Source organism: Macrosteles quadrilineatus, unplaced genomic scaffold, assembly GCF_028750875.1.
Source record: "Macrosteles quadrilineatus isolate MER2022 unplaced genomic scaffold, UCM_ALF_1.0 Scaffold_9__3_contigs__length_116548681, whole genome shotgun sequence".
In the NCBI taxonomy this organism is placed as follows: domain Eukaryota; kingdom Metazoa; phylum Arthropoda; class Insecta; order Hemiptera; family Cicadellidae; genus Macrosteles; species Macrosteles quadrilineatus.
In genome coordinates this window covers 79,046,721-79,073,383 of record NW_026542602.1, presented here as the reverse complement: position 1 = coordinate 79,073,383, position 26,663 = coordinate 79,046,721, and the positions used below count along the sequence as shown (strand labels likewise).

The window sequence follows — 26,663 nt, the reverse complement described above, 5'->3', positions numbered from 1 at the left end:
GACATAGATGTATATTTGACTAAGTTGCTATTTCCATACACAAACGTATGAAATAATGCATAGTATGTTTGTGTGAACACATTTATTGGAACTCTATAACCCCTTTAAAATTACCAAATTATAACTCTGGTATGTGATTATCTTGAATGTTAAAGTCAGTGGCATTGTTCTTCATAATTTCTACTTTTCGACTACCCTGAAATAGCCACTTCCAGGTCACTTTGCCAAAACATGCTACTTTTAGGATCACATATTAACAGCGTATACACCTTATAACTACTTCCGTAAAAATCACAGGCTTTCACTTAGATTATATTGTTGCGTGATCCCTCCTAGCGTGTCTTAAGTATCGATAAAACCATCATGCTGCGACCTTCTTATTATCTTATATTCCCACAGGCTAACAATATCATTATATACTGTATATTAATATAATTTATTACGATATGCAGTTTAACTTCTATAATAATTGTCAATGGTCTGCTTAATGTTGTCAAAACATCATTAACCAAATTCATTGAAGAAGCTTCGATAGTATAATGTCGGTTTTAACGTAATGAAATTTCTCATTTCTATATTTTTGCGAGGTGCAAAAACAGTACGATAATATTCCCATGATGAATAATTTAATGATTTCAACTACCATTTGTTAATGTGAACTCCTAAATTGTTTTGAACACTTTCGGAATATGAATTGAACCCAACGGGAACTCAATATATTGAATACAATTCAATTTCATTTAATTTCAGAAAGATTAAGATTAGATTTTTCGCAAAGCAGTGTCTCTGAAAGAGGTGTTATTTCGTTATCATGAATTTTCATCAGAAGAATTTCACTTTGAACTACTGTAGTTTGCTTAACTTAAGTACATTATTGATTTATTTCCAGGACGTGCTCTCGTTTGTTTCAACTCATTTTATTGACACCATTTTAAGTACTTACATGTAACAACTATTAGCCTTAATCGTGTTTGAACCTTTCTGGGCTATTAAAAACAAAATGAACCAACAGCGAAATCTCAAATAAAAACAACTACACCACACTAACTTTACAATATTGTTTTTCTTTTTTATCTTGATATGTTTAAGAACGTTGTTCGAACAACCAAGGATAGGTTTGGGATATAAATAAAGGTGTATTATTACGAGTTGCGTTTAATAGTGCGACATAGAGCAAAGTATGCGAGGACGTGGAAGGCGGCGAAGAGAGCGACGAGAGCGTAGATATCTCTCCAGAAATTGTCAGCGGAGAAACTGTAGCGTTCCAGGACCTCCGTACCAGAGTGTAGACAGGGCAGATCCTCTTCACAAGCTGGGGACAAAGATACATGCGATAAGTGAGGATAGTCGTGGTGGAAATGCAAAGTAACATACGACAAAGAAAATAGTTGGGAGTAAAGTAGCATGTGAGGAGTGGGAAGTGTGGTAAAGCGTACGCCTTGGTACAAAGTAACATCTAAAATGTGAGAATAGTTTTGGGAAAATGCAAACTAAATGTGATAAAGTGAAAGGATCGTTAGAGAAAATACAAATAGTAAGTGAGATAATTGAGAATATTTGTTGAACAAATACAAAGTTACGTGCAAAATTGTCATTCATATTATTATCGTTTGAGATGGGGATGCAACCTAGGTGCGTATTTTAACCCTATATGGGTGAAGGATGAGTGTAGAATGATATTTGACGCCTTGTGTAGCTTTTTTCACCAACCAGCTGATTCATTAGTCACGACCATTACCCCAAAAACATAACAAGGACCCCAAAGGTACAAAGGTAACAAGGGCCCAATGGTCAAGGACACATGGGTCTATTATTAGGAACCTAGGATCAAATACAGAATGTGAGAATAGCTATGGATATAAAAATAGAATTTGAGGTAAGTAACAATAGTTAACAATCGATAAATTAATAATAAAACAGTTACATTAAGATTAAATTATTATTTAACATTTCCGCTATATTCTTGTAGTAAAGTAAGTATTACATACTTCCTATAATATTTAGTTGATAGCAGAACAAAATATCTTGGGTTAACATATAAGGTTTAAGTGTAACTTTATATGTTATTTGCTTCATAAACTACTTCATCCCGACTCTTTTGTCTTATACAAAGATCACTCTAAAATAAGCAGTGTAACAAGTTCAACTTACTGATATTCTGTATGTCCTGCCATTGAATAATTGTCATAGCCTCGTTTGAGTACATCATCCAGGACAAGTATTGGACCCAGCTGAGTTGTGGACTTAGAGTACTGGAAAAGGTTTGCATGTATCAGTCATGAAAATAGATAAATAATACTACATAATACGTTTGTATGCCTACATAGTATTTATTACCTTTTCTAATACAAATGTGAAAGTATAAAAGGTTGAGGAAGTTGAATTATCATCTTTTGTAGGACGTTTTTTAGAGGTTAAAGTATGCTGTGTTTTAGGGTTGTAGTTAAAGTTTTTACACTTTTCTTAGAACAAGTTAATGCTTTCTTCTACGGTTAACCTCTAGTATTTGTTCAAGAAGATCAATGCTTTTAGTGTGTATATTGTTGTATATCATAACAAAATTAAAAATAAATCACATTCTTCTCAAAGGAAAATTATGTTCTTTCTTTTATACTATTACTTTTTCTCAAGTTTACAAAAAACATGCAATATTTCGCCCTACACTGTAAAATAATTAGTTAATAAAGTTCAGTAATACAGGGTGATTACCGAGAAACGCATGTTTTTCAAATAACGAGTATTCAGACAATTCAGAGCTAAAAATATATTTAAGAGTCGAAAAACAGTGTAAACAATATGCAATTTCAGAATAAAATTACTTACAATTTAGCGTTTAAAAATTACATCACTAAGGTCGCCTTCTGCTTGGATTTTGTGTTGAAGGCGTTCCTTAAAACTTGCTACGGATTTTCCTATAATGTATCTAGGAATGGAGTTGATTTCCTGGCGAATAACTTCTTTAAGTTCCTGTAAACGTCTTATTTTTTCAAAAGTCAAACATGACAGATATTTCACAACAAAAATTTATCGGAGTGATCATTGACCAAAAACTAAATTGGAAGGAACATATTGATTATTTGTTAAAAAAATTAAGATCATTCTTTTTTGCTTATTCAGTTCTTTCTCAGTGTGCATCAAAAAATGTTATCAGAATAGTTTATTTTTCCCATGTAGAATCGATTTTGAGGTATGGCATTACCTTATGGGGAAATTAAAAAAATAGTAAAAAGATATTTTCAATGCAAAAAAGATTCATTAGAAATATGGCGAACGCTAAATTTAGGGCTTCCTGTAAAAAACATTTCAAAAATCAGTCCATATTAACTTTCCCCAGCCTGTTCATTTATGAAAGCCTTAATTATGTCCATAAAAATAAAAAATATTTTGAAAAGTTCTTAATAAAAAATAAATACAACACTAGAAACAAGAACCTTTACAGTTACCCAATCCATCGGACAACAAAATTTGAAAAATGTCCTTTTTATACAGGCCTGAAGCTGTACAACCATTTGCCGAATAAATTTAAACAATTGGCAGTAAATGTTTTTAAAGTTAAAATTAAAGAAATTCTACTGGATAAGGTTTATTATTCCATCTCAGACTTTTTAGCAGACACCTCCTTGGGTTAGTCATTGTACATTTTTATTGTTATTGTAATCTTCTATGTATTTTATTATTAAGATTTATGTAATTGACAAGACATCAGTTACTGCTATAAGCACCCAATGTAACGTTATTTGTGTCAATAAATTGATTTGATTTGTATTGTTTGTGGTTTGTTTAAGTAAACTCTGGATTTTAAAACCCCCATAGAAAGAAATCTGGAATTTTAAGATCCGGTGAGCGAGAAGACCAAGTTACATCACCAAAACGTGTGATAACTCTTGTATGGGATGTTCGATGAAGGAATTCCATACCAAGCAGAAGGCGACCATCTTAGAAATGTAATTTTTAAACACTAAATTGTAAGTAATTTTATTCTGAAATTGCATATTGTGTACACTGTTTTTCCACTCATAAATATAATTTTTTTCTCTGAATTGCCTGAATACTCGTTATTTGAAAAACATGCGTTTCTCGGTAATCACCCTGTATTATTGAAACTTAACTCTTTCCAGATCAACTATGGAACAACTCACTACATATTTGAAATATAATGAAAATCACAAGTTTAAACAGACATATACTAACACACACCTAGTTTTGATATTGCACTATCAACATTTATGGCAAATACAACAAAAAACTATTGTCCCATTTATTTTACTTTTTTATAACTTTTTGATTAGATTGAATGCGCTACATGAATTGTAAGAAAAGATGCAGCGAGTAGCACCAATCTGTCTACAGAAGATATTTCTGTAACGGTAAATCAAGTCAGAGCTGCTATACTCCACCTTATTCTTATTCTTATATGTAAAAGGATAATTTATCTCTGCCCATGTTCAAGGCGCCGGAATCTCAGCAACGATAAATCTGTTCTCCATTGATTTCCACCTTTCCACAATGGATTTGTACAAAGATTTTCTTGTTAGTCTGGATTTTTAGTTGCACAAAATATGCAGAGAGAGTACTAACGATGGATATTTAGGGTGTTTGTAACTGCATGATTAAAATTTACGAGAGCATTATTTATAAGGAAAACATGATTCAACAATTGGAAAATAGGGTGAGAAAATATTCAAAGCATGGTGTGAAATATTGTAGGTTAGTTTTAACACGCATACAGTGCATAACCTGTGCAATTTTTGAAGTATCTGAAAACCTCAACGATTGCATTACAATCAGTAAAAGTAGGTTAACTTTCTATAAGCTATCCTTACATTTTTTATCGTTTATAGATTCTCTCCTGATTGGACAAATCTATTAAATTGGTCAATATTATTCGCCAACAAGTAAAAAGGAAGGATTTCCACATTAAATTCGTCTTAACCTATTAGATATCTAATTTTCAAAATATTCTACTTCCTAGACTGGCAAATTAACAAGTACATTGGTGTCTCCAGGTCTAGGATTTTTGTTTGGAACACTTTTAATTACACAATATTTCCTTTCATATATTATTAGAAATGTGTTTCTATCACAGTTTAGTACTTATTCATGTTTGATTCTTCGAATATTTTGTTTAGCCCAAGAATTTATTTTCACCGTTAAGATTCACCAGTGTTAATGAAATGTGCATACCAAAACAGGAGAGTGTGGTTATGGTTTCTGAGTAAGCCTTGCATTAACCTCTGACATCAGCAAATCTTGCGAGATAGATTCTCGACGTTACCAAGTCACATCACCTCACATCCAAAGTATATTATAAGAAATGGTCGTAAAAATAACATATTTTCTAACCTCTAAGCTAATTTTAAATCAAATTAAACAGTCACTTTTCCTACATATTCCTATCCCAGTCAAAGGAAACTATTAGTTGCCCTCAAAGTAGTTTTATTTATTCAATCTCCATTGATACGTGATAAACCGAACAAATCATTGTAGATAATAATGATGGCTTTTAGATAGGACATCCTATAATGACGATGCAAAAGGATTATTTCTACTAACATGAAATATTCAGAGGATAGTTCTATCCGAAAATTAAGCTATTATGTCTTAATCGACAAATTTTCGCAACAAAGGGTATATTTACTCGAGTTTAATGAAGTTGCCAGAAGTGATCATGATCGCGTAGTCGAACGGCACCAGATAGGTCATCGCCATAGCAACAGACTCGAATGTGGCAGAGAAAAAACAACCTGAAACACAAATAATGTTACGAACTACAACTCACAAAACTTTCAAACAACAAGTTTAAAATAAATGTTATCAAACGTCAAATATTTGCGTGTAATAGAGTTTGATACATCTCACGTTATACTGTATACGCTATGAGTTTACAGTTTTAAAGACTATAGTTTTAATTTTTTAAGATAACTTGTTATATGTATATAAACCATCGTAAATAGTGAAGACATCATCCAGGGCTACGGAATCCCGGAACAAGACTATGTTGCCTTGCCGATGAAACTTCCCACCAAATGCGTGTTTGAGCCTGTCTGCACATTCAAGGGCGAAGTCGAAGTTTTCAACGCGGTGGATGTCATCGCTCCGAGAGAAATAGTGGTTCCCTTCATCGAAGAGGAGATTGAGATCCTGCCTCCACCACCCGTGATCGTCACCTCAGTGGCCGATGAGCTCTTCCTTCCCGAATTCCCTGTCACTTTGGCCCCTCCTGTTTCGATACCACCATTCCTCGGCTACTCGAGGCCCTCTTATCTGGGAAGAATACCCAACGTGGGCAGATACTCCAACTATTTTCCCGGCAGAAGATAAACATCACAGTAGATTATAGCTAATGTAGTTTCGGCTAAAAATTAAGTTTAACATCGAGCAGCAATATCCCAAAAGTTCAATTTACAAGTGGTTAAATATCTAAGTCATTAATAAACTTACTAAAACAATAAACTCTGAACAAATTCAAAAGAGATTTCCAAAGTGGAATATTCCTCATTGAGCTTCCAAATAGTGATGACAACAAAAGTTCGATATACATGTTTGTGCAATGTTACCAATTGTACTAACAGCTTTAAACTAGTCAAAGATCATGGAATAGTTTATGCCACACACATACAAATATCATGAGTTACCACAAGCCGTGGATACGTTGATACAGAGGGTGACTATGATTGACGTCATTATGAAGGCATAAACTGTATTCTGCAGTCCAGCCAACCAGTACAGGATCCCTGTGAATACCACCGGCTCAACCACCAGACCTGGGATCTGAAACACATTGATTAAAAATTTAATTTTTTTCAAAGCACTAATCAATTTACCATCAAGGTATAATCGAACTATTGGGAACGCATTCTCTCACTTGATAAAGTTGTTGACATACTATATATCGAAGGTGGCTTTTAAATCCTTTTGAAATGACTTATGTACAACCTGTTACTACACTATCGTAAGGCAGACACCCCAATATTAAGCGTTAGCTCTAGACAGTAATGAAATGAATAAATTTGATTAAACCAAAAACTATGAAATGTACATAGGTTTTAATTTCCTAAATAGCTGCAACTTTTAAAAGAGGTCCTAATCATTCTCTGATGTACATTTAAACAACGAAAAGTAATGAAAGCCCCCGTTTATACTGTAAATAGCCTGTAATCCAAGCTAACAGTTCTTAGCTATCATTTAAATGGCCACGGTCAAAAAAGGAATCACCAACGTGGGAGATACAGCCCAAAAATTAATCCCAACACTCTTTTAGGATATTTTAATAATAAATAAAGATAGAGTGCCCGGCGAAATTGTGTTAACTATTAGAACCATAACCTAATTTGAAAATATCCAATACAAAATAATTCAGTAAAACACAAAACTATTTTACTTGGACCTAAGGCTCGGGTCCAAAAACGGGCACCTCCTCCAAATAAATCATGTAACTGACCCCCAGTTCATCAGCTGATCTACTCAACACAACATTCTGTCGGTACAATTTTTTTTTTTTTTTTTTTAAGGAGAATACTCACAATTGCCACAATCTTGGCGAGGTAGTAAGCCAGAGGTCCGTACAGTCCGGCGCGATAGTGCCTCATCACCAGGGGTAGTTCTGCTGGGAAGAGTGGTAGTACTGCGTACATCGGACCAAAGGTGTTCTCCGTGACCAACATGAAGAGAGCGCCCTGGGTAGCCTGTATACCAGTCTGGGTGAGATGGAGACTACCGACGAAGCAAAGGCCTACCATCAATGCGATGGCCTGTCAGGAAAATCTATGTAAAGTTGTTGTTTTGAACTGTTGAACTATAACATCAGGATGTGTAGCTGAGAAGTTATAGTGCCAACCAACTGTCAAAAGGTTGGTGGTTCGATCGTGAGAAAATTCAGTAACTTTTTGATGGTACGAAACTGGACCCAGCTGACCCTCATCATTAGTGTTTGCATAAATTATCCTAGCTCATGAAACAGCTGATGATAATCAGTAACAAAGATTCAGCAATAATCTTACTCCAATCTAACTTACTACACTCACCTTGTATTCGATTAAGCCATAGACAAAAAGAATTAAATATAGACTGTCAGCCATGCTGCGGCGGTTACCATAGGTTCTGGCGCACACCGCTGGGAGTGCCGCGCGTACGCCATAACTACATGGCGCTCCCAGCGGTGTGCGCCAGAACCTATGGTAACCATGGTAACCGCAGCATGGCTGACAGTCTATATTTAATTAAAGACTGTTGTCTATGATTAAGCTTAAAAGACGCGCGTATGTTTGTATCGTTACTGGTTAAAAGTAAGTTCATATCACAATAATGCAGACAACTGTTGAGAAAAATTTGGGCCAACCTAATTCAAGCTGAGGATAATTTGAATGAATCCTTTGATTTGTTTTATCTTTTACCTCTAAAGTAAAAATCCTATTTAAAATCAAGGCCCTAATATTTAATCAAGATGGTGATGTTTTTGGTTTAATATATTACTGTATGTTAAAACGCCATTGAATTAAGTAAACCAGTTGCTTTTTTTTCATATAATCTGTTCAATTAACATTTCTATTATATTCACAAAGTTTACTACGGTATTTTAAAGTTTGTCTACTTTTCCACAACTTTATTTCCCACTAGACCTCTACTGTATCGTATATGTGGAGCTATTTTTAGTTTCATAATGGGGTTCCAGGTATAATTGTTTTTATTATACGTTTTAATCGCTTTTATACAGTAATATTTATTGTACTTTATAAAGTAAAAACTTAAGGAACCTTATTGACCTTGAGAGATAATCTTAAGACCACCAGATGAGGAGCGATGGTTGGTTAATTTAAAACTTGAAACTTACAATTTTGTGCAAGAGTCTAATTTGTTGAACTTTTGGGTCTCGAAGGATTTCCAGCAGAGCACAGTTCGTCAGCCACCAAAGTTTGCTGATCCACCGCGGCTGCTTGCTGGAATACATAAACAAACATTTTCATCACCAACGGCTACAATCTCGACACCAAAATAAACACCAACAATAATATCAATTAGGCCAGCTTAAACTTTATTGTAGATTATTATATTTGGTACTTTTATCATTCATTTTTAAGTATAAGTTTAGATTGGCTAGGAATATTACGTAAGTAATGTATTAAAATCAAAATCTCTTGGTTGTTTTAAATGATTCACGAAATGTATGTATTTCTAAAGCTCTGTGCCAATTTTAAATTATGTTACAAGTGGAAACGTAGTTAAAAATGTAGTTTTACTAATTTGACAAGCAAAATTACTCAACAGAAAAGTTTTGTTAATAAAATTAATACATTAGCATAATGCATTAAAAGTATGTATTAAAAGAGTGGACCAAATTAAGGATTTAGAAGTTACTTTTGACTCGTATCTAAGATTTGACAAACACGTTGAATTGATTATTACTCAGTCGTATAGAATGTTAGGTTTTATAAAAAGAAATACCAAGAATTGCAGAACTATTGACCCCGTTATTTGATTGTTTTACTCATTTGTTAAAAGTAAGCTGGAATATTGTGTTCTAGTTTGGTCTCCTTTCAACTCATACCACAAAAATGCAATAGAAATTCTCCAAAATAAATTTCTACGATACTTGTTTTAAAAAAGGTATAATCAGAGATGTGACTGGCATATGTCAACTGATTCATTGAGAGGATTGTTTGATTTCCAAAGCCTTACATTAAGAAGGGAAGTTTTAGCATTGATTTGTCTGTATAAAATCCTAAATAACAAAGTTGATAGTTTGTTTTTGTTGAGTAAGATTGCTTTTTATGTCCCTCGTAATAATTCAAGATCGTCAATTTTATTTTTTATCCCTCGTTGTAACACTGTTCAATTTTACAGTTTTTCACTTTTTACAGGCTTACGTTTATTAAATGTCCACAATAGTAAAATAGATGTTTTTTCTGACACTATTAAGCAGTTTAAATTTAAGATAAACGCTTTGCTTACGTAATGTAATCCATCCCTTTAGATTCGCAGCCAAAATAAGTGTAATTTTCAACAACGTTGTCCATTTTTATTAACTTGTATTCACTCTTTTTTACTATTATCATCACTGGTTTTGTATTGTCTATTTATGTGCACTTTTTGTATTTTTTTTCGTTCTTCACTTTATGTATTAACTAGCTGTACCCGCGGGCTTTGCCCCGTTTTACTTCATAGTGAGCTCATTCGCATGGCTCAATCACGTCCTGGTTGAAGTTCGTTCGCTACGCTCACTCACCTTTAGGTTGGAGCTCGTTCGCTGCGCTCACTTGTCTTCAGGTTAGCTCGTTTGCTACGCTAACTCGCCTCCAGGTTGAAGTTCGTTCGCTACGCTCACTCACCTTTTGGTTGCAAATTAGACGTCTGTAGTCATAAATTTAAAAAAATAATAGTGTGCTGCACCCTGTTGGTAATCCTTGTAACTTAAATGCTAATTGCACATCATAGAACAGAACCAACTTGTTTAATTGAAACAGCTGTTAAGATTCATTAATTCCATTTAAATATGAGTACTCATAAGGTTAACATGGGAAACTCCAGAGCCACTGGGGCGGAGCCCGAGAGTCCGATCAGAATAAAAATTGCTTAGTTTTCCTATTTAATGCCTAAAGAATCAGTGTACCAAATTTCAGCTTCCTAGGTAAATGGGAAGTGGGAGAATTAGTGATGAGTGAGTCAGTGAGGGCTTTGCCTTTTATATATATAGATATTGTATTATTTTAATTATAGCTGTTTTGGGTTTATACCTGTAGCTATTGTAAATTGTGTATAAATAAAAAAAAATAAATAAATAATGTATTGACGATTGTTATGCCTAATTATAATGTTTTTATTTAGCTTTAGGTTTATAGAAGACTCAGTTATGGATCTTTTAATATACTAACCAAAAAAACTTAAGGAGCACCTTTATTAATACTTACGATGATTTCAAGCGCGAATCCAAGACATCCTGAAACATAAAAAAATGTGTTTAAAAATTGTGAAGTAAATGTCTGACATATTTTTTAATACAGCTAGATCAAGTCATATTCTGTCCTTGCCACGTAGAAAATGTAGTTGTAAAACTCAAAATTAAGTTAACGAAGACGTAAGTAAGATATTTTATAGTTTAAACATTTTACGAATTTTATTTTAACATTTTACTGGATGCTCCATTTTAGAGTCGTATTTCCTATCTATAGAATCTGTCGGTATGACTGGAAGACGCTAACACATGGATGAGTTTGGGTAGCCGAGTGGTTATAGTGCTCACCTTCAAATCTGAAGGTCGCTGGTTCGATTCAAATCGAAATAATTTCCAGACCCAGATGCCATTTGTCATTGGACTATGAATTAATGATGTTATCTAACAAAACGATCGACGTTAGATAGTAACAAGACCAGGGTTTGGACCGTTCCCTTTCAAAACGTAAAAAGATTCACTGGCGTAGATACACACAAAAAAATAAATAAAATAAAAACTCCTTTAAATAGACACAAACATCCGTGTAAATCAAAGCATTTTATCTTTGCCATAATTATTGAAATCGACAAATTTCTAACAGCCGAAGTTTAAAGTCAGTTTTCGGACCGTGAAAGGAGTTACACATAATTAATCAACTCAAATCAACAAACTTCATATTCCTTGAGGAGCTCCCAAAATACCTTTTATTTAAGCAATTTATTTTTCCTTCATTTATCAACTTAAAGCTGAACCCAGCTATTCTTAATCATTGTAAATTTCTATTATAAGTCCTAACTAATGACTCATAAGTAACTAAAGAAACGACTGGTCTTAGTTAGTAACAAAGGTTCAAAAGGGACATTTCATTTACATTCTCTTTCATTCGTTTGCAGGTATACGCAGCATTTTGTTCCTTTCGTGATGTAGTAATACGATAACAACCACCAAGCTGATTTACAAGACTCTACCACTAACGTCAAAAGCGTGGCCCATCTGATGCTGGAAGTTGATCTGCAGTTCCAGCTCCCTGGCGTAGTCGCTGACGGCGAACTGGTCACAGATGTGTTTGATGGATCGCCTGCTAGAGGACTCTGATCCCGGGGTGAGAGCCAGGGTCTGGATGAGGTAGTCCGCGGGGTTGAAGTCTTCGGGGCAGACGTAACCTATACTGGAACACACATTTTCGCTTTGAAGTTGTAACATCCATGGTCAGCGCAATCGTATGTTGGGAATCCCATTTGGTTTAGATCATTGATCGTGAATACGTTTGTAATATTTTTCACTATTCTTATTGCATGTTGGGCTCTTTTGGTGCTTTATAGACTTTGTGTTGTTTGTAGAGTTGTTAGGGAAAGCTTGAACAGCCTAGATGAATTGACGAACCGCCTTAATTGGCAAGTGGGATTGTATTTGAATCACTCAAAATGGTTTTGTCCAATCAAGTGGAGCTATAATTATTGTTTTGTGGCTATTAATAAAGGATAAAAACGCACCTCCACTGAGTGTTCATTAAGCTAAGTTTGAAGCACACCAAAGGAAAATTTCAGTGATTTATAATATTTTACATAAAACATTGACCCCAAAATCTTCCAACACAGTTAACAAACGGAATAAAGTGTTAAAGAGCTAGATTCCGGCACCCTTTACAGATTCGGTACCAGGTAGCTCTCGCTCCTCTACGCTAAGTTATATATGCTGCGGATTAAGTCCAATTTTGAACTTCCTTAAAATGTATTTACATTAAACCACTGTATTTCTACATATCAACTTACCGAGCATAAACCCTGTGTATACCTTTGAAAGAAGTCTAGAGCAGTGTGACTGGGTCCTAGGTAGGCTATCCTCCCGTCCGCCACCAGTAGTATTTGGTGGAACATAGTGAACAGTTCAGAGCTGGGCTGGTGTATAGTGCAGACGACAGTCTTGCCGGCGGCTGCGAACGTCTGTAGGGCTTGGACGATGGTGGCGGCGCTGAAGGAGTCCAGACCAGTGGTTGGCTCATCACAGAACAGCAGGGGAGGATCCGTCAGACAAGCTGCTGCGAACGAGAGTCGCTTACGTTCTCCTCCAGATAATACAGACTGTCAACAGTTACATGTTCTTGGTCAAAAAAATGTTTAGTCCTCCCATAATGTCTTGGAAATATTAATATTTCTTATATTAGGACTTGTACAGCGATTAGGTTGAAACATTTTGAGTTCTAAACGGTGTTTTAGAATTGCATATATGCAACTTTGTTTTAATTTTCATGATACTAGTCCGTGTTCACTAATCTTTAATTCAAATCAGATTTTACGAAATCTATTATTACTTTACCTCTTCATCAGCTGCACCAATCCGCACATCTCCGCAATGAGCGAGTCCCAGTGACGTCAGCAACTGGGAGATTGTCATTTCTCTCCTTCGGCTGCTTATTCGTCTGTCGAGCTTTAACCGTGCCTGGAAAGATCAGACGAAAACTGACAAAACGTTATAAAAAATCTTAAACATCCTAGAGGTAGTTTGTAATGCTTCTTGTCAATGGACTCTCAAATTCTTATGACACCATTCATCCTTTCTATATTTACTTTTTTAAGCATATACATCTTACCGAAGATTTTTAAAAACCTTTTGACTCAGATCCACAATCCATTTCCAAGAAACCCTTCACTATTTTTATTTATACATTTTTTTTAGTCATTCGTATGTTCAATATACAACATTATATGACTGCTGAAGCTAATGATTTGACAAAGAACAAAACACACATAATGTTTGACAACTGCCCATGTCCTAAATTATACTTGCCAACTATTTGTCAACCATCAACTGAATGTTTATACTAAAACTCAATATGAATATCCACCGTAGGTATATTAGGAGGTTGTGTACGTCCAGGACAACTTTTACGAGGGAGATTTATGTTGTTTGTTGGATCCGCAATAACGTTTAGAGGATAAAATTAAAAAGTGTTTTTCAGCATGTTTCAGTTATTACGACACAAACTGAACCATTCGGGAATATGAGGCATTATAGTCCTCGTATTTTGTTTTCAATTCAAATTTATTGTAAATAGTTTAAAAAAAAGTACAGGTTCCGATCCAAGCATTCGATTTAATAATTTTTTATTGTAATTCAAAACTAGTAAATACATTTACTGATCAGAAATGAATAGTGATAATTTAAAATCGTGATTTGCTAACATAATATTAAAAGTGTTTGTTTATTATTAATTATCAGTTATCAATTCAACCCATTGGTAATTTTTTTATTAATCGTCTTATGGGTTAACCTACAAATTTTTATCAATTAAGTATGCATCTATGAATCTAAATTGGATGAAAATACTGATTTATTTTCATAAAGGATATTAATTATAGCGTGTCCACTAAATTTCACATGACGAGGATCTAAACTAGTTTAAATCGTGTTGCAAACACGATGTAAACACGATTTAACATCTAATTTTACTGTCTAGTAAACATTGGACTACACTATTAATGGCAATTACAAGATCCTCGTGGCTGTTTGAAAAATGTCTCTAACTCAAATATAGCTCAAAACTGACTTACTATGAAACGCTCAATTTCTATATTTAATATTGAATCAGTCGCGGATGAGTTGGGATTGGCCAATGTCAAAGATAGTACGTGATTTCTATTCATCTAATTCTACTAACTCTTACTACTTATAAATTAGGTGGCCTTAACTTACTGACCATGAATCGAAGGTATTCTGTGACTGTGAGGGTATTGATGAAGATATCATCTTGGTCCATGTAACCGGACACTTTCCGCATGAATGGTCCAAGAGGGCGACCATTCACTCGAATATCTCCGTCCACCACCATAGCAGCTGGAAAATAACATGTCTCTGTGGTTGTTTTTGATTGAATACATTATAAAATACTCTTTTCTACAGTAGTACTAGAATACATAAAACGAGTTTGTATTAGTGCTTCAAAATAGTGGACTATCAGTGTGGGCCTAATGATGCTACCTAGAATTAGGACAACGTTAGACAACGTCAAGACCATATTTTGAACTGTTCTCTTACAAAAAAGTTAAAAAGGCCAAATGCCTGGATATACACAAAATTTAGAACAATTGATCAGTCAGTAAAACTAAACAAAAAGTGTTTGTGTATTTCATATAGTATTTAAATTAAAAGTGCGTTTCTTGTTTTACGATTTTCAAAAATAATTTACGATTCCAAAAATAACTGTCCATCCATGTATTCAGATTAACTCCGTTCATCTGTTTCTTCCATGATTACATTTTTCCTTGTACTATGATGGACAGACTACAGTCATTAGTTTTAAAATGCAACCTTAGGCACAGAATGTCGCTAAATTACTTCCATTACTCCGTATTACTTCCATTCAGTTTAATCCAAATTAGCTATTTAATAATTGGAATTATTTTTATCCTGCAATATAGTCAAATGATTCTCTACACCGTGTTTATCCTAACTATCATGTCTATTAAAAATTGATGTAAGTTTTATTTCTATGCAGAATTTTAACGTCTGATTTGGAAACGGTTCACCAAAGAAAGAATGTTGTGTGAACCTATTTATGACTTACCTGTTGTTTGATAGGCCAATGCTGACATGAGGGTGCTTTTCCCAGCTCCACTGAAATAACGATCAGTTATTTACTTTGTGCTTTTTAATTCACTTGAGTAACATTTAGACTGTGAATAAAAAATATCAATTGATATAGCTGAAGCTATTTACTATTTAAATATCTTCTGAAACGTAAAAAAAATTTTAACAATCAATATTTTATCTACTAAAAATTATGGTACTCGATTTTACATAAAGTTTCAAATAAGTTTTTTTGAAATACCCGTACAAGGACATTGTAAATTGTGTGACAGTTAGTATGGTTTAGTATAGTTAGTATAGTGTAAGTAGAGTATATTTTCGAGCTTTCAACAGTTACTTTCTTTAAAATATAATCGTCAATTAATTTTAAATTTCGTCTTAAGTACAAGACTAAATCGAAACGTAAATCTTAACGTCAATACATCGCTTTCATTTTTACAACGTAAATTTATAAATATTCAGTTCAAAAATATCTCTAATAAGGTTAAGAAGAAAACATGGCATACAAACAATAGATGACGAGTAATACGTAATAAAGTTAATAAATTTAAGTGAAGCAATAATAGTTAGGTACCTCTTGTTAACGTGTTCAGCTACCTCCAGAAAATAGTAAGCCTTGACAACAACACCAAAGCCAAACAAATATTAAACTACTCATACAAGCAATAAAAGATAAACAGATTTCCCAAACCCATCAAAGGCTCTACGAATACTAACCTAGCTCCCATCAAAGCCACTAATGTCCCTGGTCGAACTGCGCCTGAAACTAAATTTTAACATTTTAGTGAAGAATGTACTTTTATTCAACAGTTTTTATCAATCTACAAAAACAAAAACAGGTTTCTCTTACCATTGTTGATGATCCTCTTGTACTCAGTAGACGCAGAATTGAACCATTTCTCCGTCCGTACCTTGGCATAGACCGAGAGATCCCTCCAAGTCAAAGTCAAACCTTCCCTGCTGACGTCATCTCTTAGAGTCTCTTTGCTCTGAAACAAAAATACACGACATTGAAGTCTGTGTCAACAGATTCCAAAGGACAGTTGAGAAAAGTAAAACAAATTACCTAAAGCAGCTCAGAGTTAAGCACTGGTGATTCTAACTTTTCTTTCAATTACGTTCCAATCTGTTTAATCTTGTCAAACTCTACTAGATTAGGTATCGTTAAATTCGAGTTGCTTTAGTTTATACACATAGCAACAACATGAATAGAATCCAGCCACAGAATACGACTTTATAAATATAATTTAATAAAATATCAGCTCAGGCATAAATTTTTTTAACATACACACGCTTGTGAAAATTTGCAAGATGGTAAATATATATAGTTTCTCGTAAGTACACGAAATTTAGGATAGATTAAATGGGTGAAAACCAAACAAAATAAAAATAACATTTTTACTAAATGCCTAGTAATGATGATATACGTGATATTGAACTTTTTATGATAAAACAATTGCTGGTTTTGTTAAAAAAAAATCCAAAACTTTTGTTAGCATTTAAAATTATACATCTAAAAGTATATATACAACAAAAATATACAACTCCAAGTTCAAGAAGATCAAATTATAAATTAGTGAGAAATCACGATTTTTGGCGCAACCTACATGATTGGTACAAATAAAAATCGTGATTTCACAGAAATTCATTATTTGATTTTATAGAGCTTGGTGTTATTTTAAAGAATATTTTAAATGCCATTAAAAAGTGTCTGGACATTTATTTTACTTTTAAGTTATACATATTAAAATGGCCACAATTTTTAAACGAAAACACTTTATTATGAAAAGGCACAATTATTATATTAAATAATTGTTAAGATACAAAAAATCAAAAATACAAAAATTGAAATAAGTTACCTGTTATCTAACAAGGTGTTTTTGAAAAAAAAATTATAAGATTTAGTACCTATATTACAATTGCATTCCATTTAGAACGGTCGCTGGGAGAATAAAAATTACATCCTTGATTATCTACTTCGATATAGCGTGGGAAGGCGTATAATATCATATAAATTACCAACACACAACAAATCATTAAGTAATTTAGAAATTGCTGTTTAAAGATAACTGTTTAAAGATGTTATAGATTGATTACATACAATTTCCATATAAACTACCTGGGACTCCTGAAACCGTGGATTCTCTACTCTCCTCAACAGGAACCTCATCGGCGACGTAGATCTCTCCTCGGATGAAAACAGCTTCACACCCATCTCTCAAGGAAGGTTCATAACAGTGGCTGTGAAAAGAAAGAAGAAGGTAGAAATATAACCTCTCTCGTGTTTGGTATTCACTGAAAAATACACTATAAGCATCAGTGAAAAGCTCAAGGAGTTGAGATGGGAGTTGTTTTAACACTGAATAATATTTTCATAAGAGTAAATATAGAGTTGCACCTGCTTAAGGAGCGAACTATATGGGAAATATTTCCATTGTAGGTATTAAAACCCAATACCCCAAACCCAGGGGGTCCCCCATGTTTGGGGGTCCTGTTGGAGGTACTGAAATGTACTGAAACATAACATTTGGCAACTACATGAAATGTACCAGATTGTTTAATCAACACTCTTTTGAAATAAAATAGTAACCTTTTTAAAATATTAGTAACATTTATTTTTGAATGAAAAAATATTACAATGGTATGTCTAAACAAATTACAGTACAAGAACAAAATGTTGGTTTTCTTATTAGTATATTCGAGTGTTTTCATACTCGTAATCAAAGTAAGTGAATTGGTTTATTTTAATAATATTCATAAGTATAAACAATACATTGACTTATTCGAATGTGTTTTATAAACGAGCCACAAAACTATACAAAGGGCTAGTAAATTATAACCGAAATTAATATTTTGTTGAAGACATCATTGATTCAATAGTTGCCCAGGTAAATAAAACCAAAAGATGATCTTGTACGAGTAGTCACAGGAATTTTTTTAAAGGGTTGTAAAACAATTCTCCCGAGTGAAGCCAGAGTAGAAAGTGCAATGTCATTGCACATAATTATTATTTTCCACTCATACTATTCTCGCCCAAAACATGTTACAAGGAAAGGGGAAAACCTAATATCCAATTAGGGAATAACACGAAAACCTTTCACAAAAATAAATTTCAGAAGAAATCCCATTTTATAAACTCATTTCTAACTAAGTCCACCTATGCATTACTTGATATTTGATACCTCATCCCCGACGTCCTGTCTAGCACGCGCTACCCCCTACTTCCTCCCTCCCCAGCCATGACCTACACTTCCGTCTGCTCAGCCCTACGTAATTGATCCCCCTATTTAGGAGGTATTCCATCCGCCTACCGCCTACACATCAACCATACCTTAGCCGACTGATGTTATAGAACCTTAAGTAACAAGCTCTTTCGATGGTAAAACTTCCTCTTAAACCACATCCTGTTTATCACACCCTCCAACATTAAAATGGTTGAACTCCACTCACGCGTATCGTTCTATGAGAAACTATCATTACGTATTTAACTGCAAGGAACAGCTTTTGTAACGAATTACCCCAAATTTGGGACAAACCTAAGTGATTCCATACATATATTTTTACTGTAACATTGACTACGTAAATATATGTGAAATGTCCCAAACCATGGCGTAAAATCTTTATTACACATATAAAGTTATTTTGCTAAGCAGTACCATTGATTTTGAATACTGCAAGTACACTCTTGTCATTCAACTGAAAAGTTCTAATCATGTTTTCAATTTATGTGTGTTTCATTTTCAATATGTATTATTTCTTTGAAGTAATATATAGTGCAAAACGAAAAAGCCACACTACGTGGGGAAATATATTGGAGGGTAATATAGCTTTGCCGCAAGAACAAACAATACCTAAAAACAAAATAATTCAAGACGTTGTCTTTGTCTACCATCCAAATGTACACGTAAACATGTCTTATCAACTAATGCAGTTGATCTAATGTAAGTTTAATCTACGAACACTATTGGTGAGTAAATCAAAAGTTAGTTATGAATTGTTCACTAGCAACAACAATAGTTATGTACTGTTTTCACATAATCCAAGACATTGTTTACCAGCCGAATGTAGGTTAACACGTAAACCATTCTTGACAGACGATTTAAATTTTAGAGAGTAACTTAGTAACTTGTATTGTATTCATTGGTAACTTTTTGCTAGCAACAACAATAGTTTTGTTCTATTATCACATAATCCCAGACATTTACTAGGAGGTAAACGTTAATCTTTTTATGCAGCTGATTTAGATAGTAACTGAGCACCAACAATAGTTTTGAATTGTTTTCACATAATCCAAGACATTGTTTACTAGCCGAATGTAGGTTAACACGTAAACCATTCTTGACAGACGATTTAGATTTTAGAGAGTAACTGAGTAACTTGTATTGTATTAATTGGTAACTGTTTGCTAGCAACAACAATAGTTTTGTACCATTTCACACAATCCAAGCTATTTACTAGGAGGTAAACGTTGATCTTTTTATGCAGCTGATTTAGATAGTAACTGAGGAACAACAAGTTTCTTTCCCTCCCTTTTAAGATGTTAACCAACAAGCTGACATACAAGGTAGGCCTACAGCACGTGTACATCTGACCCTTGTACTGTAGGTATTCCCATGTTCTAGTGTGACTAAGCTGACCACACACCACAGACCACAACACAGTATGTCAACACCCAGGACCACAGAACCATTAATCGAAGAGGGTGTCAGCCTACATGGCTGCTAATTCATTAGTCTGCTAATTAATTTAGTACCATTAGCCCTCATTACTTCAGGGTTCGATCATAAGGGGCACGTTTACAAGCTATATAGCCAGTGAGTAAATAAATAGGCGCGTTGAACTTTGCACTCCTATTATCCAGTCCCTCCATCATCAACGTAATCCTACTTTTCACTTATACACAAGCATTTAACACTTATTGTTTACGATCTAGTTCACTCAAAATCCGCTAAATAGAGTCACCGGTATAGTTAACTTTTCCAGGACGTTTTTAATAGCATTTTAAGAGCAAAGTTCAGTGAGTACACTAAAAGCCCCTAATTAACTAGATACATTGTTCAAGACTATACGTCACTCAGTTTAACACTTTAGAAACTATGTTGAGTAGTGTACATAGATAGTAAACGGTTAGTTATATTACTTGGATGAGTCCTGAGTGTAAATAGTTTATCTGAGCTTTGCATAACTTGTTCAACTCAGCTCAACAACAATACTTTATCAGCATACAGGTGAGCAATCGATACTACTCTCTAGGAGTCTTACATAAACTTTAAAATCTATGCATGACTAATTTTCATTTGATACGTTTTTGTAAGTGTTGCATCATTCTCTTTGGATGTTTAATTTGTGGTATGTCGTTTGGTTATTTATTCACTTCATGGTGAGGATTGATCTAATGATAAGACAATATTAATGACTATAGTATAGCAATTTCACGTATCTGTGGATCCAGGCCAGTAGAAACTATAGTTATTTTTATACAAAACGTGATTGAGCACCAGAAATTAAACCCACCAATCATCCTCTATTGTGAAATAGTTTTAACAACTTCACGATGTTAGTAATGGGATTGTCAAGGGAGAAGAAATAGTTCACTCGTTTGCTCTTGTTGGACCAAATAGTTAACAAGTTTTTGAAACACTAAACCTTTCATTACTCACAATACCAGCACAATGAGGGGGATAGTTTTATAAACCTGCATTGCTGTTACAAACCACAATCATGTACAAGGCTACACATGTTCAATTTACACTTTTAGTTGACAATAATAGTTATTTGTGCAACTAGTGAGTCAATTGCACTTTGCACTCGAGTTGCACATTATATTTTTCCTACAGTTACCATAAAACAAATAAATTGGTAAAGAAACGTGACATATTTTTACACAGAAGTGAACTTTTAATATGACATTTAATGTGAAGTGACAAATACAACAGTACAACAGCTGACCAGCTGATTTACAGCCAGTGCTGCCAACGTACGACCTTGTCTGCATGTTACGCGCTCACTATTTCGTGCCTTCATGTTGCAAATCTGGAGTGAGACAAAGTAATTATAGTGAGACAATGTTAACATTGTCTCACTGATGAGCGAATTGGCCACTTTGCTGTCTCAAATCAGTGAGAGAACATGTACATTGTTAGGTAACTGTAGGAAAAATTAATTTAACAAAAGTATAAAATAAATAATATGCAATAATAGAACGTGAAATACGGGATGAATAACTCCAATCTTTATCTGCGCATTTTCCAATTACTTCCATTTTGTATTTTCTCAAAGTTAATTGAAACACAATCCTAAGTAAAGCTAATATAATTCTTAATCCTCTGGTGTTGCCATTGATAACACTTTTCCTAGTACAATCGTCAGTGATAGACTAGCTTCGTGGGATAGAAACATTTTCAATCAGAGGCTGTTTCAAAGTACGACAAGCATATCTCTATATGTGCTTGTATATTAATAATACAAATTTCCTTGAAATAAACAAACCGTTTAGTGTCAAAGTGTGCGTTTCAATTATCTACGTTTAAACCTATATTTTAAATCACTCTTACAGATGTTGTCGTCGTTATGTATCAGTATCCGCTAGAAACTACTGTTATGCGGTTTTATCTGGTTTAGACAGGGAGTTTTTTAAGTTTACTGTTTACTTATTGTTATTTCACGAACTTGTAAAAAGTTTACCATAAACAACTATAGATTTTGAAAACTATTTATTTTTCCGTGGCAATAACTGTTATTACTGATAGACTATTGACAGATTGATTCAGTATCCTAAATTCAATTACAGCGGATACATCGTAATAACATGTATCATCTCTATTGGTCGGTTTTAGAGTTAATTCCGTCCGGTGTAAAAACAGTAGAATGCGTTTTTTCCTTTAACACGTTTCCTTGTTATTAAACTTATTTGAAAACTATTTGAACCGAATAAAACTATGTATTCTTAAAAGCTTTCTCTGGTTTAAAAAAAAGACAAGGTAAAATTGTACAATCCACCCTAAAATCAAACAGATAGACTTATTTAATACTAATTTTCTCTGAACGATGCCAACATGAGATACAAAAACAATCTTCATATTTTAGGCCTACCACAGGAAAAGAAGTATATTCACACTGTTCAAAATCTATCATTAAAACCCGCTATTGATTTAGCACTCTTATATGAATCAGTGAAGAAAATTTGAATAGGCCTACTTAAGAACTGGAAGAGTTTCCTTGCCTCTTGAAAAGTAGTGTGGTTTAAACTTAGCCATCCATTTAATCTTAAAATTAAAAAGAAGATTTTAAGTTTTGTTAACATTTTAGCTGTCAATATTTATTCGTGGCTATTTTGTCACCTACTACTACCCCCAGAACAAAAGCGATTTCTTAACACCTTATATTACAATCGAAGAGCAAAGAAAATATTGTAAAATTTACCACAAATTGAACGAAAAATTGACATTAGTAAACCCAAATGTAGGGTACGAAACACAAACATAATAGACTTCTGAGTTAACAATAAAATTCTAATTCTACCTACCGTATCCAAAGTCAATGTATAGCTCACCCCTAGGACATGCCCGCGCGCGGTAGCACAAACACACAAACACTGATCCATGTCCAGTACTGTACGGTTACCTAATAGAAGCCCCGCCGCTTCTCAGGCCGAAACACTCATATTTCACCAGATCGACTGTCCTGTATCGATCAACTTACTATTTTTGTAACGTTATACTTTGTCTTGGTTGTAGAGCGAACTCAAGGTCTCTCATTACAGATTCCTTTCTAGCACGTTTGATTGACAGTGAATGGTGACAGTTTCGACAAAACTAATTTAAAATTTACTTGGCTAAGTAAACTTTGTACTAAAACCGATTTTAGAAATATTAGAGGCTAAAGTAGCTATGTAATCAAAATTAGCACCGTTTCATTGGAGTGACGTGATCATCGTGACGTTCCAGGGAGCTGAAACCATTCTGTGACTGTTTAGGATGGTTTTAGGACAATGCCCTCTTCAGTCTTGTGGAGACTAGCTAACCTGCTGGTAATGCTTGTAAAGGGCAAAGGCTATGACTATGTGGCTCATCTTCGGGGAATGGGTTACCCCATCGGGAGGACTTTCTGCCGATCTTTGCGTGTTCCTCGCCGGGGGCTGGCGTATTGCATCCTCCACACCAGGGCTCGTACCTGCGGCCATAAAGGTTGAATTTTGATTTCTCAATAATTATGAGTGAAATAAATCCTATACACTATTATAGTTAGTTCATAAAATTATTTTATACTAGATCCATAAACGCCTCTTTCACACGACGTGGCGCACGCCATGCGGCGCCCACCGGATCCGGCGTAGGGCTATGGGAGTATATGAGTCTTTTCACACTATGTCCGGCGCGCGCACGGCGCTCGAGTTACCGCCGGATGCACCTACAGCCGTTGTCCGGACAACAGCGCCGCGCAACTCCGGACAACTCGGTGAAGGGCTATTGGTTCTTATGGGAGCTTTCACACGGTGCGGCGAACGCCGCACGGCCCAACCTCTACGCTGTCACAATTTAGGCGAACTACCTGACCAAGAGGGTGCAAGAGTTATTAAAAAATATATATCGCAGTATCAGAAAATAATATATTTGAAGTTATCACAAAACATATATTTTTATGTTCATGCAAATCGGCCAACTTAAAGTATTAAAACATTTTTTTTCCTTTAATAACTACAGGAGAATATTTAGTATTAAATTAATAATTTAGTAATTTATACTAATGAAACATTCTTTTGAGACTTCTAGAATACAATATTTTCAGATATGACAAATTTATTATATTTTGAATTAGCCTATTCAACTTTTAAGTGGAGTATTCACGGTGGGGTCAGCATAGCCATTGTCCTGCTCGCCTGCTCCATTTTTTTTTTTTTTTTTTTTTTTTGCTGCACTCCAAGATTACAACAACAAAAAAACACAAAACAGCGTGTTTTTATTGTGCACATAATCAGTGTACCAGTACCTTGAAAATAAGTTTGCAGCACTCAAAGATATTACGACTACGATCAGCTGGTGCAGCTTTCCCATTTTGTTCAATGTTTGGGGTGGTTTAACCTAAATGAAAATGTGCTGTAATAATAATATGTAATAATAATTATAATAAATAATAAATCTTCAGGAGTGCCATACGAAACCGTACTAGTGTGAAGAAACACGCTTGTCCGGCGCAGCGCCGCATCGTGTAAAAGAGGCGTAAGAAGCTTAACACTATGTACAAATAATACAACTAGATACATATGACATATTTAACCTTAGATACACAACATGCTTAAAAGAGTTTTTTTTTACATGGGAGGGTGGTTAGCCCATCGCCACAACCCCCAATATGAATGGAGGACCGCACCTACTTCTGGTCAGCGGGTCCATCGGACCTAGCCGGGAGGACTGACAAGCAGATCCACCGACCTTCCCCCTATCCGCCACCCAGGGGACGCTCCGTATACGCTGAAGTAGGAAAGCGCACGGATACTTTATTAAAAGATACATAAAATACTAACAATAGGTACAGCAATACTTAATACTAGATACATACCATACTTAATACTAACAAGTTCCTTATAACTATTATTTTCATCTTCAGGCTTCATCCTTCTTTTCTATCGCAAATTGTCTTCAATCGGCTTACAGTGTTGCTGCAGAACTTTTTGATTTCTTCCTCTTGAAGTTTCCCAGATAGTCCAGCTCCTCATCCTATCTGCATTCATCTCCTATATTCCATCATGTTCTTAAATCATTTCCTATTGCAGATCCTTTGGCACTTTACTCTGAGCAATCCTTTCAACTATGTGGATCCTTCTTGCTTTACAGAAGCAATATACACCAGGTTTCTGTGTAGCTTTATAAACTTCCATTTTCCTTAGAAGTCCCTATTTTGGTTGCTTCCTATAGTGATCCTGCAAGTTAGGTCGTATGAAGCAGTAATGACAAGAATAGACGAATCATGGCAAGTTTTCACTGATCTTCCAGAACTGATCTACTTACTGTAGTACCCTCTGGAATGGAGTCATGACGCTTAGCTTTCTTTAGTTTTACTCTTCCTCATCATAATTTTTACATAAGGAAAAAATGTTGTATTGCATTGATTTATTGAACTGGCGAATGAATAAAATTAATGGTTTCTATGGAAATATTTATTCGCTGTACTGTCAACATGCAACTGTTCAAGAGGCATTCAACATTGTTAATGTTAACACTGAGAATGCTGAGGAGGACGCAGTCCTAAAACAGCCCTAGTAGGTTTTCAGCCCAGTGGAACGGTCAAGAGAAAGGTCTTGCACTCACTAGCAGTCCAGGTCAATAAATAAGCCACCTGAGGAATGCTAAGGGATAGTCGGCCGGGGCAGGGTGCCCATAGGTTTATTGGCTACTGCTTACTCTGTCTTCAGGCCAAGCCCTTCTTATCAGGGAATTTGTAAAGGGAAATTGAATTTAAAGGAATTTAGAATAAAATATTTAAGTGTTAAAGTTGGTAGAATCAGGTAGAGGGGATTTTAATTGATTCTGACAGTTGCTATTACTGTGTGGTAGAGTAAATTCTTTTGAGGGATATTTAAGTTACAATCTGAACTGTCTCTAGGATGTTTCCATTAGCCATACTCAAATTGAATTTTGTGGATCTGTAAATAGATTGAAATCGATGGAGTCATAAAGAGCCAGTTGAGACAAGCATGGTCTTATTTCGTTTCCATAGGGGTTTTACAAATCAAATCAGTTCGTAATTATAATGATTAATTTCCATTCTACGCTTTTTGGAAACAATATTTCTCATCTTATTTGCACAAAGAATCAATTAGTTGCTAAAATAACTTCTAATCATTGATAAATTTTAACCATAAGAGCAATATCTTTTGTTTTTCAAATAGCAGCAAACCAATTGTTTTCCTCATTCACCCATTGATTTGCTCTAAAGTGAAAATTTTCTTGTACTATGACATTAACCTGATCAAATAAGAATGTGTTGCAGGTTTGCTGTGCTGGCGTGGTACAGAATTTTACTTTATCCATAACTTTTAAAAGCATGTTGTTAGTTGTTATAAAATCAGAGTAATTAAATGGTATGTAAAAAATACTTTGAATTACCATTCCTCATTTTTTTAAACTTTATTGAGTAATGCAATAAACTA

General features: G+C 34.5%; 1 protein-coding gene across 1 annotated transcript; it reads right to left on the bottom strand.

Annotated features, from left to right (window-relative positions):
- Positions 1 to 1,142: 1,142 nt before the first annotated feature.
- On the bottom strand, positions 1,143 to 23,083 carry LOC129003589 (protein scarlet). The gene is made up of 16 exons (XM_054431886.1): positions 23,067 to 23,083; positions 17,634 to 17,755; positions 16,365 to 16,503; positions 16,232 to 16,280; positions 15,492 to 15,541; positions 14,625 to 14,761; positions 13,244 to 13,366; positions 12,722 to 13,008; positions 11,903 to 12,095; positions 10,905 to 10,933; positions 8,831 to 8,936; positions 7,524 to 7,751; positions 6,636 to 6,771; positions 5,639 to 5,744; positions 2,152 to 2,252; positions 1,143 to 1,312 (listed from the first exon to the last, which is right to left on the bottom strand). Exons 2-16 carry the CDS (start codon positions 17,727 to 17,729, stop codon positions 1,143 to 1,145), a joined length of 1,950 nt encoding a protein of 649 aa, XP_054287861.1. The 5' UTR covers positions 17,730 to 17,755; positions 23,067 to 23,083.
- Between the last annotated feature and the right edge of the window lie 3,580 nt (positions 23,084 to 26,663).